This window comes from Streptopelia decaocto (genome assembly GCF_964273445.1).
Source record: "Streptopelia decaocto genome assembly, chromosome: 13".
Lineage (NCBI taxonomy): Eukaryota > Metazoa > Chordata > Aves > Columbiformes > Columbidae > Streptopelia > Streptopelia decaocto.
Window position 1 is genome coordinate 10,438,645 of NC_138668.1, and position 10,644 is coordinate 10,449,288.

At 59.4% G+C, this 10,644-nt stretch overlaps 1 protein-coding gene across 1 annotated transcript; it reads right to left on the reverse strand.

Annotated features, from left to right (window-relative positions):
- Positions 1-2,274: 2,274 nt before the first annotated feature.
- Positions 2,275-10,487, reverse strand: UBALD1 (UBA like domain containing 1). The gene is made up of 3 exons (XM_082064941.1): positions 10,250-10,487; positions 4,952-5,011; positions 2,275-3,929 (listed from the first exon to the last, which is right to left on the reverse strand). Exons 1-3 carry the CDS (start codon positions 10,355-10,357, stop codon positions 3,609-3,611), a joined length of 489 nt encoding a protein of 162 aa, XP_081921067.1. The 5' UTR covers positions 10,358-10,487; the 3' UTR covers positions 2,275-3,608.
- Between the last annotated feature and the right edge of the window lie 157 nt (positions 10,488-10,644).

Below are 10,644 nucleotides of genomic sequence, written 5' to 3' on the forward strand. Positions count from 1 at the left end.
GAGCTGGGACACTTGTCCTCTTCAAGTGTCTTCTATTTCAATTTTGGGGAGTTCTGTGGGCATGACCATGAGCCAGCCAGATGTGGCCAATGCTGTGGAAGCTCTGTTGGGTTCCAGAGATGGCCTCGAACCCAGACCTTCAATGTGCACCACTTAACCTCCTTTGACCCCATGCCCCCAGAGCCCGCGGAGACCCAGCATCACTGACTAAACCCATGTTCCTCACATCATGGACATACGCTCACCACCATCTGCTCCCTGAAAAACACTGCTGAGGGCTTTCAGGAGGAGCTGCAGCTCCTGAAGGACAATTTTCAGAAGGTGCATGCATGAAGCCAGACCACTTGCTGGAGTGCTCTTGGCAGAGTGGTTGGGTTCCCCAAGGACCTGTATGGGTCACCAGATGGCACAGGGTGACAGGGATGAGATCTTGAGCTCAGGTACTTTCCCACCCCAAGGCTGAGCTGGGAGATGTGGGATGTGCCCTGGACCCCAGAGGTTTTGGGTAGACACTGCCTGCAGCCACAGAACCCAGCCCTGACCTGAGCTGGGTGCTGCCGATGCCCGCCTGTCGCTGCAGACGCTGGTCCCCACTGTCCCCAGCCCCTGTGGCTACTGAACCCTCTGATGCCTCTGTTTAACTCTGATCTGGAGGAGCTGCAAGAGCAGTCGGTGTGGCAGGACAGCATGGCCACCTCCTGCAGAACATCCTGGACCAAATGGTGAGTGGAGGGAGCCCTGGCAGAGGGCCTAGGAGTGGTTGTCTGCAGCACTGCGCACAGAGGCACTCAGCACCCACCCCCAGGACTGTCCCCAAGTTGTCTAAGGTCAGGCTTTGGCAAATCCTTAAGGAAAATACATTCAAACCTCCCAAGGACTGTCCTGGCTGTGGTGACCTGCCTGGGCAAGCATCTGGCTCTACGAGGCTCTTCTGGCAGGGTCCCTGTCACCTTACCAGCCACTGGAGCAGGGACATCCATCCTTGGGTGTCCTAGTGGGCTTCTCTGGTCCCTCTTGCAATGCCAGGAGAGCATCATCACCCTGGGACACGGCAATGTACACACAGGGCTGGATTATACCCTCTAGATTTTGAAGCCCCAGGGGACCTGCCGGGTTGGGTATGCTGCTGGGGGTGGCGGCAAGGTTTGGCATTGCCCTCCCCATCCCAGGGGCTGCCCAGGCCCTCTGCTCCTGAAGCAGGACAGGAGGGCTGATTTCTCTCGTGGTCATGGGCAGAGGTGCGTTAGAAGCTGAGCTCCTTCCCTCGGCACTGTGCTGGAGTTCTCTCTGTGGGGTGCCCGCTGGTGAGGTGCGTGCAGCCTCCCAGGTGCCAGGCTCCCTTGCTGGGGGCAATGCCCCTTGGCTCCAGGACATCACAAGAATCGTCTCTCTTCCCAAAACCTTGGGCACTATTTCATTTCAGAAGCTCTCCAGACAGGAGCTCAGCCCCAAGCCCTCACTGGAGCCAGCCCATGAGCTCCTGTGCAGGCTGAGCTGGCTGCTGGCACAGCACGAAGCCATGGGGACCTGAGAGCCAGCTCCAGCAGCACAGTGGGGAGCAACAACCCCACCATGCCAGGTCACCATGCCAGGCTGTGCCACTGAACCTTTGCCAGGATGAGTGAATGGTGGAGCTGCACTCAGCCATCCCATCTGGGTCTCCAAGCTGCTGCAGCCCCCCATCCCTCTGCCTCACTCCCAGCCATGCTGGCATGGCTGGCAGGGATGTGGTCACTGCCCTCTGTGGCACTACTGGGTGCCCCACTGCTGCCCATGCCCAGGGCTGGGGAGTCTCCACAGCCATAAAGCCACCTAGGTTTGGGAGAGCACCATGCTGGGGGGCTGCAGGAGCTGGCACTGCCTGGAGCAAAGCTTTGGTGTCTGTTTTCAGCTGACTTGGGAACCTTGGAGAACACGGCTGCCTGGCTGGAGAAAGTGCTGGGCGAGGCGAGGCAGCTGAAGGATGGAGAAGGTGCCTGGCTAGCTGGGCCTCAGGGGGCTGTCCAGGGCTCTGGGGGCTGCAACCCCCCATGCCCACTGACAGCAGAACTCCACGCTGGCTTTGACATACTAAGGCACCGTAGACGGGACAGGAGGCCCATGGCCCCAGCTTGTTCCAGATGCCACCAGCTCGGCCCAGTCCACCTCAGTGGGGCAGGATGGAGCCACACAGATCTGGCACAACCCTGCACAGGAGGCTCAAGAGAGCAGCACAAGCTCCAGCCCTCGCTCGCAGCCTCTGCTAAGGCTGTGCAAGAGAAGCATGGGTGAAACCATCGCTCCTATAATGTTTATTTTAGCAACACAAATAAGAGATAGAAATTAATTATTGACTGGTAAGTGTGGGGATGCCAGGGCATGGCCTCATGGGGAGAGAGGTCTCAGCTGGGATGGCAACCTCCAAAGGACCTGGCTCCCATCATTTGGTGAAGAGGGGAGAGGAACCCAGTCACAGCAAGACACCCAAGACCTGGAAGTATCACACAGGGAGCGCGAGGGCTCTCCGCAGCCCTGCCATCAGCCTGCTCCTAGTGGGGTCTCACACCCACAGCTGATGTGGTGGGGCAGCAGGCGCAGCAGAGCTGGCTGCTGCTGGGGCTGAGCCCTGCCACAAACCTGGCCAAAGCCAGCTGGTAATCACCACACGGCTGGGATGGGGTGTTTGGAACAGCACACATAAAGCAAAGGCAGCCAGCCCCAGCTTGGAGGCACAGCACGCTCAGAGCCACTCACAGAAGGGATCCTGCAACACCCCAAGCCCAGGCCACCCTTCCCAGCATCCCGCTGCTGCCGCAAACGAAGCAAAGACACCGGGTTCAAAGCAGAAGAGCATGTATTGCAAGCGGCTGCGGCGCACCCGGAGAGACTTCCAGCCGCCAGGAGAAAAGAACAGAGGGGTTAAAAACGATCCCAGTCTCTAGGGTTACACTGTGTCATGCAAACAGCCCCGGGGCAAACCCCATCCCAGGAGGGCAAGGGGAGGGTGTGCTGGCCCAGCCGGGCCCCCCATGGCCCACCCCCTGCTCTCCACCACTGAGGTGGGTGAGGGGCCGGGCACCTCCTCAGGAGCTGGTGTTTCCCCAGCCCTGCTCACCAGCGAGCACAGCGCATACGGGGTGGCGGAGGCCGCGGCCAAACAGAAACAGCCCTCGCTCTCTCCCCACCTCACAAAAAACAAGCTGTGTGGGGTGTCTGCCTCCACCCAGTGAGTGGGGCCAAGGGACGGGGGAAAACAATTGGGTACAGCCCGCTCTGCCTGGTGGGATGGCCCAGGGGACCATGAAGAAGGGACCTCCTCTGTAAATGTCACTTGCATGCAAACTCCGGTGTCCCAAGAGAGGAGGGGTTGCTCCCAGCGGGGTCCCAGGCCGGCACCAGTCCCATGTCCCACGCAGCCTCCTGCTGTCTGTGGGGAGCTCTGTTCAGCTCGAGGACAAGTAAAAACTACTTCAAACCAAACCCATGCAAGGCAGCTATTTGCTTGTGTGTCTCAGCAGCTGCCAGACGCCCTGGCAGCAGAGTTCCTCTCCTCTTCGGGGAGGGGGAAAAGAAAAAATATATATATTCATATGCAGGGGTCCCCGCCGCGTGCGCTCTTCACCACGGCCTCATCTCTCTGCCTCCATGGTCACGTTGGCCTTCTGTTCTGCCGTGGCCTGCTGGGAGACGGCGGCTGGCCAGCCTGCGGGCTGCGCTGGGGGGGCTGGAGTCCACATGCTCTGCTGCTGGCCGGGGGGTGAAGCCGCGGGCCAGGCGGGGTTGAAAGCCCCATGCTGGGGCAGCGGCGGGGCCGGGGGTGGCGGGGAAGTCGCCATGGAGGCCACGGGGCTGCTGCTGTTGAAGCTCTCGGAGGCCTTGAGGCGGGAGAACATGGTGAGGGCATCGGGGAAGTTAGGCGGTGTGGCCGGTGTGTTGGCGGGAGTGCACATCTGTGGGAAGGAGACACGGGGTCAGGTGTGGGGTGGGGGAGTCCTCCAGCTTCTGCCTCCCACCAGCACCCAGCACAAGACCACTCTGCCCTCACTGCTGCAGCACGGGGAGCCCCCAGACCCGCGCTGCCTGCAGGCAGCACTTAAGGCTCTGAAGATTAATGCTGTGATGAGAGCTCTCGTCAGAGGGCTCAAGACAGGACCCGGCTGTGCCTGCTCTTCTGCTCCATGACCCGCTGGTGCCACCCTGAGCCTGCAGCTTTCCAGCTCAGCTCCCGCCCCATGGGAGACCAGGTGTGCTAAGGCCCTGCCAGGCACTTGCTCTGCACGCTTACTGCATGTTCCCAATCCCCAGTTGTCTTGCAGAGATACAAGAGGCCGTGGCAGCCAGCAAATGCCTCAGACACATCTCCCCAGGCAGATTATGGGTTGCTGGAGCACCAGAGTTAAAGGGACCAAGTCTGGGGACAGCTGGGAGAGAGCAGAGGCAGGCAGCACCCACGTGTGCACGCCCTTGAGTGTTCACACACATCCAGACAAGCAGGCTGTGCTGGAAGCACACTCCATCAGAGCAGAGGTTTGCATGCTCAATCGCTCCAGCAAGCACACAAGGACTTTCGTGGGCAGCATACGTGTATCTCAGTCCGTTGCTCCAGGCTCCTCTCAGGCTCCCTCTGGCATTTTGGAGCTGGTCTGGACCATTCGCCAAGCCAAAAGCATCCTCCATCAGTCAGTCCCTCTCTGAGGGGCAGCCCCAACCCCTCTGCAGGTTCTGAGGGCTTCTCCAGACTCACTGTCCCATGGCATAGGACAGACTATGCCACCCTCAGCCACTCTCCAGCAAAACCTTCCTTGGCAGGCAGCTCCGGCAGCAGCCGGCCAGCCCAGCCTGCTTGTGTTCCTGGAGATGTGAAGCAGCATGCTGGGCACAAGCAGCATGCTGGGCACCAGCAGCAGCTTAAAGCACCCACCAGCTGGTGCTGTGCCCCAGATGAGCACTGGAGAGGTGGGAAAGTACTTACCATCTGATGGTGGTGGCTGTAGGGGATGTTTGTTTCTTGGAAAAAAGCACTGAGAGCAGTCTGAAAATAAAAAAAAAAGAAAGAAAAAGGAAGATGATATTACCACCAGCACGCGAACTGAGCACCCACCTCATCCCTGCACAAAACAGCAGGGCTTTGCAGGACCCCAAAGATGATCCAAATCAGTCCTTGTGGGGGCTGGACTGTCCCCCAAGCCCCACACAGCTGCTCCCACATCCTCAAGAGGGACACCGGCCTGCACCGAGGCAGGAGGGGATCACACTGTGCTCACTGCTGAAAAGCGGCCACTGCTGGAGCAGACCCCGGCAGGCATTTCACAGCTCGCAGCTCCACAACCACTGTGTGCAGGGCAAGAAGGGAAACCAAATCCAAACCCAGAAGGGGAAGACCAGTGGGAACCAGTTAGATGCGTGTCCTTAACAGGACAAGATCATAGTCACCATATTAACGCTGGGAGATCCCCAGGACTGGGGCTGCAGCAGGGAGCCCATCCTATACACCAGAGCATTTCCAGTTCTGAGCAGGCAGGGTACGGTTATGACTGATACTATTTTGGCTAACTTCCAGTTCAGACCAGTAATAATCTAGTAAAGCTCACACACCACAGGTATGTGACAGGACGAAAGGGGGGATTGTTGGGAGGGAACACTGGGGGCGCAGGCAGGCCAGGAGGGCAGACACCCAGCCCAGGTCTGGGGGGAGCAGAGGCAGGACGGGGCTGATGCAGGACTGGCGGAGGTGAAGCTGACCCTGTTCTGTGCCAGGCTTTAGTTGAGTTAGGGCTAGAAAACGTTTTGACTCAGTTGCAGATCAGACCTGATGGGAATGTTAGAGAGCTGGTCTGGATTCAGTTCTAGTTGGAGGAAAAGCCCCCCTCCATCAGCCCCGATTCAATCCCCTCCCCAGGAGCAGCCTGCCCTGCAGGTCTACAAGCTGGGGTGCTGTGTTTAATAACCCAGCCAGGACCTGCTGGATTTCAGTGATGGCCATACAGCTGAATGAGGGTCTGTGGCCCTGGAGACGAGCTCTGAACAGCCTGGCACACATGAATCATGGAAATGTCCCGACAGAGAGATGGACACTTCTAAGGCACTGACACGCCTGTCACCACGTTACCCGTCATCCTGTGTGAGGTCTGATATCAACACCCACCAGCCATATCGCTCAGACAGAAAGGATTGTGATAAGGAAGGAGGGAAACAGCAAGCAGGAGGCACATGCAGAGGTGTGGGCACAGCCAGATCCCATAAGCTGATTAAATACACTCTGTGCTCCTGTTTTCCAAGTGACTTCGTATCTGGGACTGTGCCATCAGCAGACAGGGGCAGAGAAAGTCCCTGTTGTCCCCATCCCCACTGATCCTTGCCAGCACTGGGATGAAAGCCGTGATCGGGGTGCAGGAAGCATACCACTATCACATGCCCCTCTGCCTAAAACTCTGCATCCCTCCATCTGCCCCTTCCCAAGTGTGGCAGAAGCAACCTCTCTGACCACGACTCACCTCCCTCCAGCTGCAGGGAGCAGCTGCCACCTCCCAAAGGACCCAGGACCCACAGCAGCCCCAAGCCAAGTGGACAAGAGGCCAGTGCACCCATCCCCTCAGGGGCACGGGGTGCCAGGGCTGCACACATAACTGAAGCTGCTGATGCCACCAGGCCAGCCAGCGTCACAAGTGCCAGGGGCAATTGGTGCCACAGCAAAGCCAATTAAGGCTCCTCTACTCGAGAAGAAGCCTGAGCCACAGCTCAGCCCTGACCCTGCTCCATCGCCCGTGTCACTCTGGGTGGAAGCAGGTGACCAGGCCACTGCGTCCCCCCTGGAGATGCAAAATGAGGGGCTTTGGAGGAGCTGGATCACACAGAGACCCTACCAGGGGGCCAATGGCATTGGTGGTGACGGAGTCAGAGGGAGGACGGCTGCAGGGGCCAGGTGGAGAGGTGAATGCAATGACAGCTGGATGCTGAGCAGAACAAGCTCGGTCTGGAGGAGTGAGACACCCAGCCCTGTGCAGCTGCTCAGACCGGACCCCGGGTGCTGTTTGATCCCCTGCCCATCGCTGCCCAAGCTGCACTTGCACCTCCTCCCAGGTGCATGTGTGAGCTGCAGCTGCTGCCAGCACAGGGGATCTGGCAGCAAGGAGCCACGGTGCCAGAGCAGCCCTGGGGACACCCTGCCCTTGAGCCACAAAGGAAAAGAAACGGTGGTCGATAAAACATAAATAAATCAGAAGAGGAAGTGGAAATCCAACCATGAACACAGCAGGCAGTGCCAGACACCTGCTCCTCCTCTTGTTCTCCACAGACAACCTCACTACTCTGAACAGAGACACGACACGTAGCACCAGGAAAAAGGAAGGAATGGGTGTTTTTTTTTTTTAAAGCTGAAGTCTTCTTATCCTTCCCAAGCAGCCCCAGGGGCAATGAGCACACAACAAAGCCAAATAATACGCTTCTATCTAGGAAAGAGCTTGACCCACCACTCAGCCTGAGACCCTGCAAACTCTCAAGTGTCTCCCTGGCAGCCTGCTGGGTTCCAGCCATGGTGGAGGTACCTGCTGCCCTCCCTGCCTTCTTCCAAATTGCCTGCACCTTTGGCCCTAGAGGCTGAGTGCCAGCCCTTCCCCAGAGACACTCGCCTTCTTTGGCCTCTAAACCTCCTTCTCTGATCAGTCATGGCACTGCTCCAGCTGCTGGAGGGCTGGGCTGGCATGGCCATCCCTGCTGGCACAACCATCCCTGCTGGCACCACCATCCCTGCTGGCACCCACCGCAACTTTCCCTGGACACACGGAAGAGCCCACAGCATTGTGAGAGCTGTAAACCATGTCGGGTGTGCCACGAGAAAGCCTGTCCTGAGTCCCTGCGAAACAGCAGTGGAGTCATGGCAAGTGGGATATCACCCACACACTGCCCTGCTCCCCAGGGATGGAGAGGATGCAAAATAAACAGCTCCCTTGTCAAGCCCTTGAGTATGATACAGGCTTTGGTCAGCTTGTGCCACATTGAAGGCAGCTTTATCCCTAATGGTCTCCTGACCTCCTACCTTGCTCACTGTCCTGGATTGAGTCACTTACCCCCAAACTCTGGGTCCACCAGAGTCGACAGGACACCACGCACAAACCCTCTCTGCAGCCCCCACTGCATTCTCTCCCACCAGCCACAACGGCCCCAGAGCAGCCCCAGCCCAGGAAAGCGGTCCCGAAACATCAGCATCCCACCAGCTTGAAGCTGTGTTCCACAGCAGCCTCTCTCGTCTCTCCTACCAGTGACTCAAGAACCCAGGCTCCCGATCCCTGTGTGGCTGTGACAAGCAGTGAGTGGGGCATGTGCCCACATAGGAAAGGTCCTGGCCAGGACAGATGGATGCCAGGAGGGTCAGGACAGAGGCAAAGGACTGGCAGAACCTTGCTCCTGCTGTCTTGTCTCTGGGTCTCCCAGCTTGCCTCAGCTGTTGGGAACACCTCTCCTCACAGTGGTCTTACAGGCAGGAGCAACGTCCTCAGGGTTGCTCTGACTCACACCACAGCCCTGGAGTGGCACTTTGAATCCAAAGATACTACAAGTGAAGGCAGCATAAATCAGCACTGAACTTGCCTGAACTCCAGCAATTTATACTCGCTGCAGATGCAGGCCAGCCAGCAAATGGGTACTGCACTAGAAGAACAAAAGCCTCAGAATATCACAGGTAAGAGGTGAGAGCATGCTGGAGTCAGGAGACGACACCTCCCCAGCGCAGCTCCCCACAGAAGACATGCCCAGCAGCCATTTTGCAAAGGGAATTATCTGACCGCTGCACCAAAAGCGAGTGGGAACATGGTAACTGCTCATCGCAGCGTGTTTGTTTACAGCTGAGCTTCCTCTGAGTCATGTGAGTGCCAAGCCGGCAGGAGACAGCCGTTTGTACTTGTGCAACTCGCCAAACGGTGGCAAAGTTCTGCAAAACACCTTTTGAAAGAAAAGTTAAACTTTTGTCATCCGTTCCCAGCTCTTTTGTGACATGCACGGAGGTGCTGGAAGTGAATCCCGGCTGTCCCAGAGGGCCACTGTCAAACTGTATTAGTAAACAAAACCCAGAGCGTGTTACACATGCAACACATGCACTGCTGACGGCGCTCCCGTAGGCAGAGCTTGGTATTAAACGGGCACAGGGGAGGGGAATGCTGGCTTGGATTTCCACCCGTCCCCACACACCCACCCACCCACTCACTCCCTGGCCATGCACAGCTTAGCTTTGAACGCCTCGTGGCCTCTGATTTAGCATCTGGAAATCCTGTGGCTACACGGCGATGAACCATCTCCGTGCCCGATCCATTCGAGAGCCATCACGTTACAGAACGAGCCCTGAATAACGCCGAGGAGGCCTGTCAGCGGCGCTCGCACCCATCCGGGCTGCGCTGCATGCTGAACCAGAGGTGCCCTAGCCACAGGGATGAATACGAACTGAACCTCCTGCTCTCCACACTGACTCAGACCTCCTCCTCCATCACAAAACAGATAGTTCAATTACAAAGGTGCCATTAGTGTCAAATCCATCAGCTCCAGACTAGAGAGCTGCTGGGGCTGCAGAAGAAAAAGGAAAAAAAATCCTATTTACAAAGAGCTTTGCTTCCTATAGCTGCCGCACTCCACCCTTTGCTCCCCGTGCTTCAGCTCTGGGGATCTCTGGAGGAGCAGAGCAGCCAGCAAGGCTGCCGGGGGGCTCCCCACCCACAACCCCAGCCCCACGCGTGACGTTAACCCCTGACGATGTCACGGAGTATCCTGCCCGCGAGCAAGAGGAAAAGGCATCTGGAGCCAGAAAAGCTTTGACCTACAAAGTCTCCTCTCCCACGGCTGCCTGGGGACTCACACTCTCCAGGGCAGGGCCGTGGGAAAAGGCTGCGCTGGGGTTTTCCGGCCCACGGCCACGCGGGAGGGCCGGGAGCGGCGGAAGGAGCGCGGCCCGGGCCGGGAGGAGGGCTCGGCGCCCCGGTCCTTCCGCGGTCCGGAGCGGTCTGCGGGTCCTGACCCTGCACCCACCCGCGCTCCGTGGTTCCCCGTTTCCCCGCCCCACGCGAACAGCCCCGGGTCCTGCCCCGTCGCGCGACCCACGCCACGCGCCGGCCGCCACGCTCCCCACGGCGACGCACGGTGGTTGGGGGGGGTTTCAGCGGCGTGTCCCGCAGGGCCGGGCCGGGCGCGCCCCACGCTGCCCAGACCCAGCTGGCTGCCCCCCACGAGGGGAACCGCCCCGAGTGCTCGGCGGTGCCGGCGGCCGGCACCGGGGCGGCGGCCTCACCTCGAACTGCCAGTGGGCCGCCTGCAGCAGCTGCTTGGCCTGGTCGGCGGCGCAGCCGGCCGCCAGCACGAACTGGTTGATCATCACCTGGTGCTTGAGCTCGTCCATGGCCCCGGCCCCCCGCCGCTGCCGCCGCCGCGCCCAGCCCGCCGCGCCGCCCTCCCGCCCTCACGGCGCCGCCACCATGGCGGAGCCGGCGCGGCTCACGCCAATGTTTACTGGGCACTGACTCACGGCGCCCGGCGAGCCCCGCCGACGGCCGCCAGGGGCGGGGCAGGGAGGGGCGGGGCGCGGCGTGCCGCTGGGAGATGTAGTTCCCGCCCTCCCTGCTGCCGTGCCGCCTGCGCGCCGTCCGGACTACAAATCCCGGCAGCACCCGCTTTGTTTGCGGAGCG

Bases quoted from the DNA above. Each gene is read 5' to 3' on its own strand.
- UBALD1 (XM_082064941.1), bottom strand. From the start codon at position 10,357: ATGGACGAGCTCAAGCACCAGGTGATGATCAACCAGTTCGTGCTGGCG. The intron at 5,012-10,249 runs GTGAGGCCGCCG...TTTTATTTTCAG, and splicing joins CGGCCCACTGGCAGTTCGAG to ACTGCTCTCAGTGCTTTTTT. The intron at 3,930-4,951 runs GTAAGTACTTTC...TCCTTCCCACAG, and splicing joins ACAGCCACCACCATCAGATG to ATGTGCACTCCCGCCAACAC.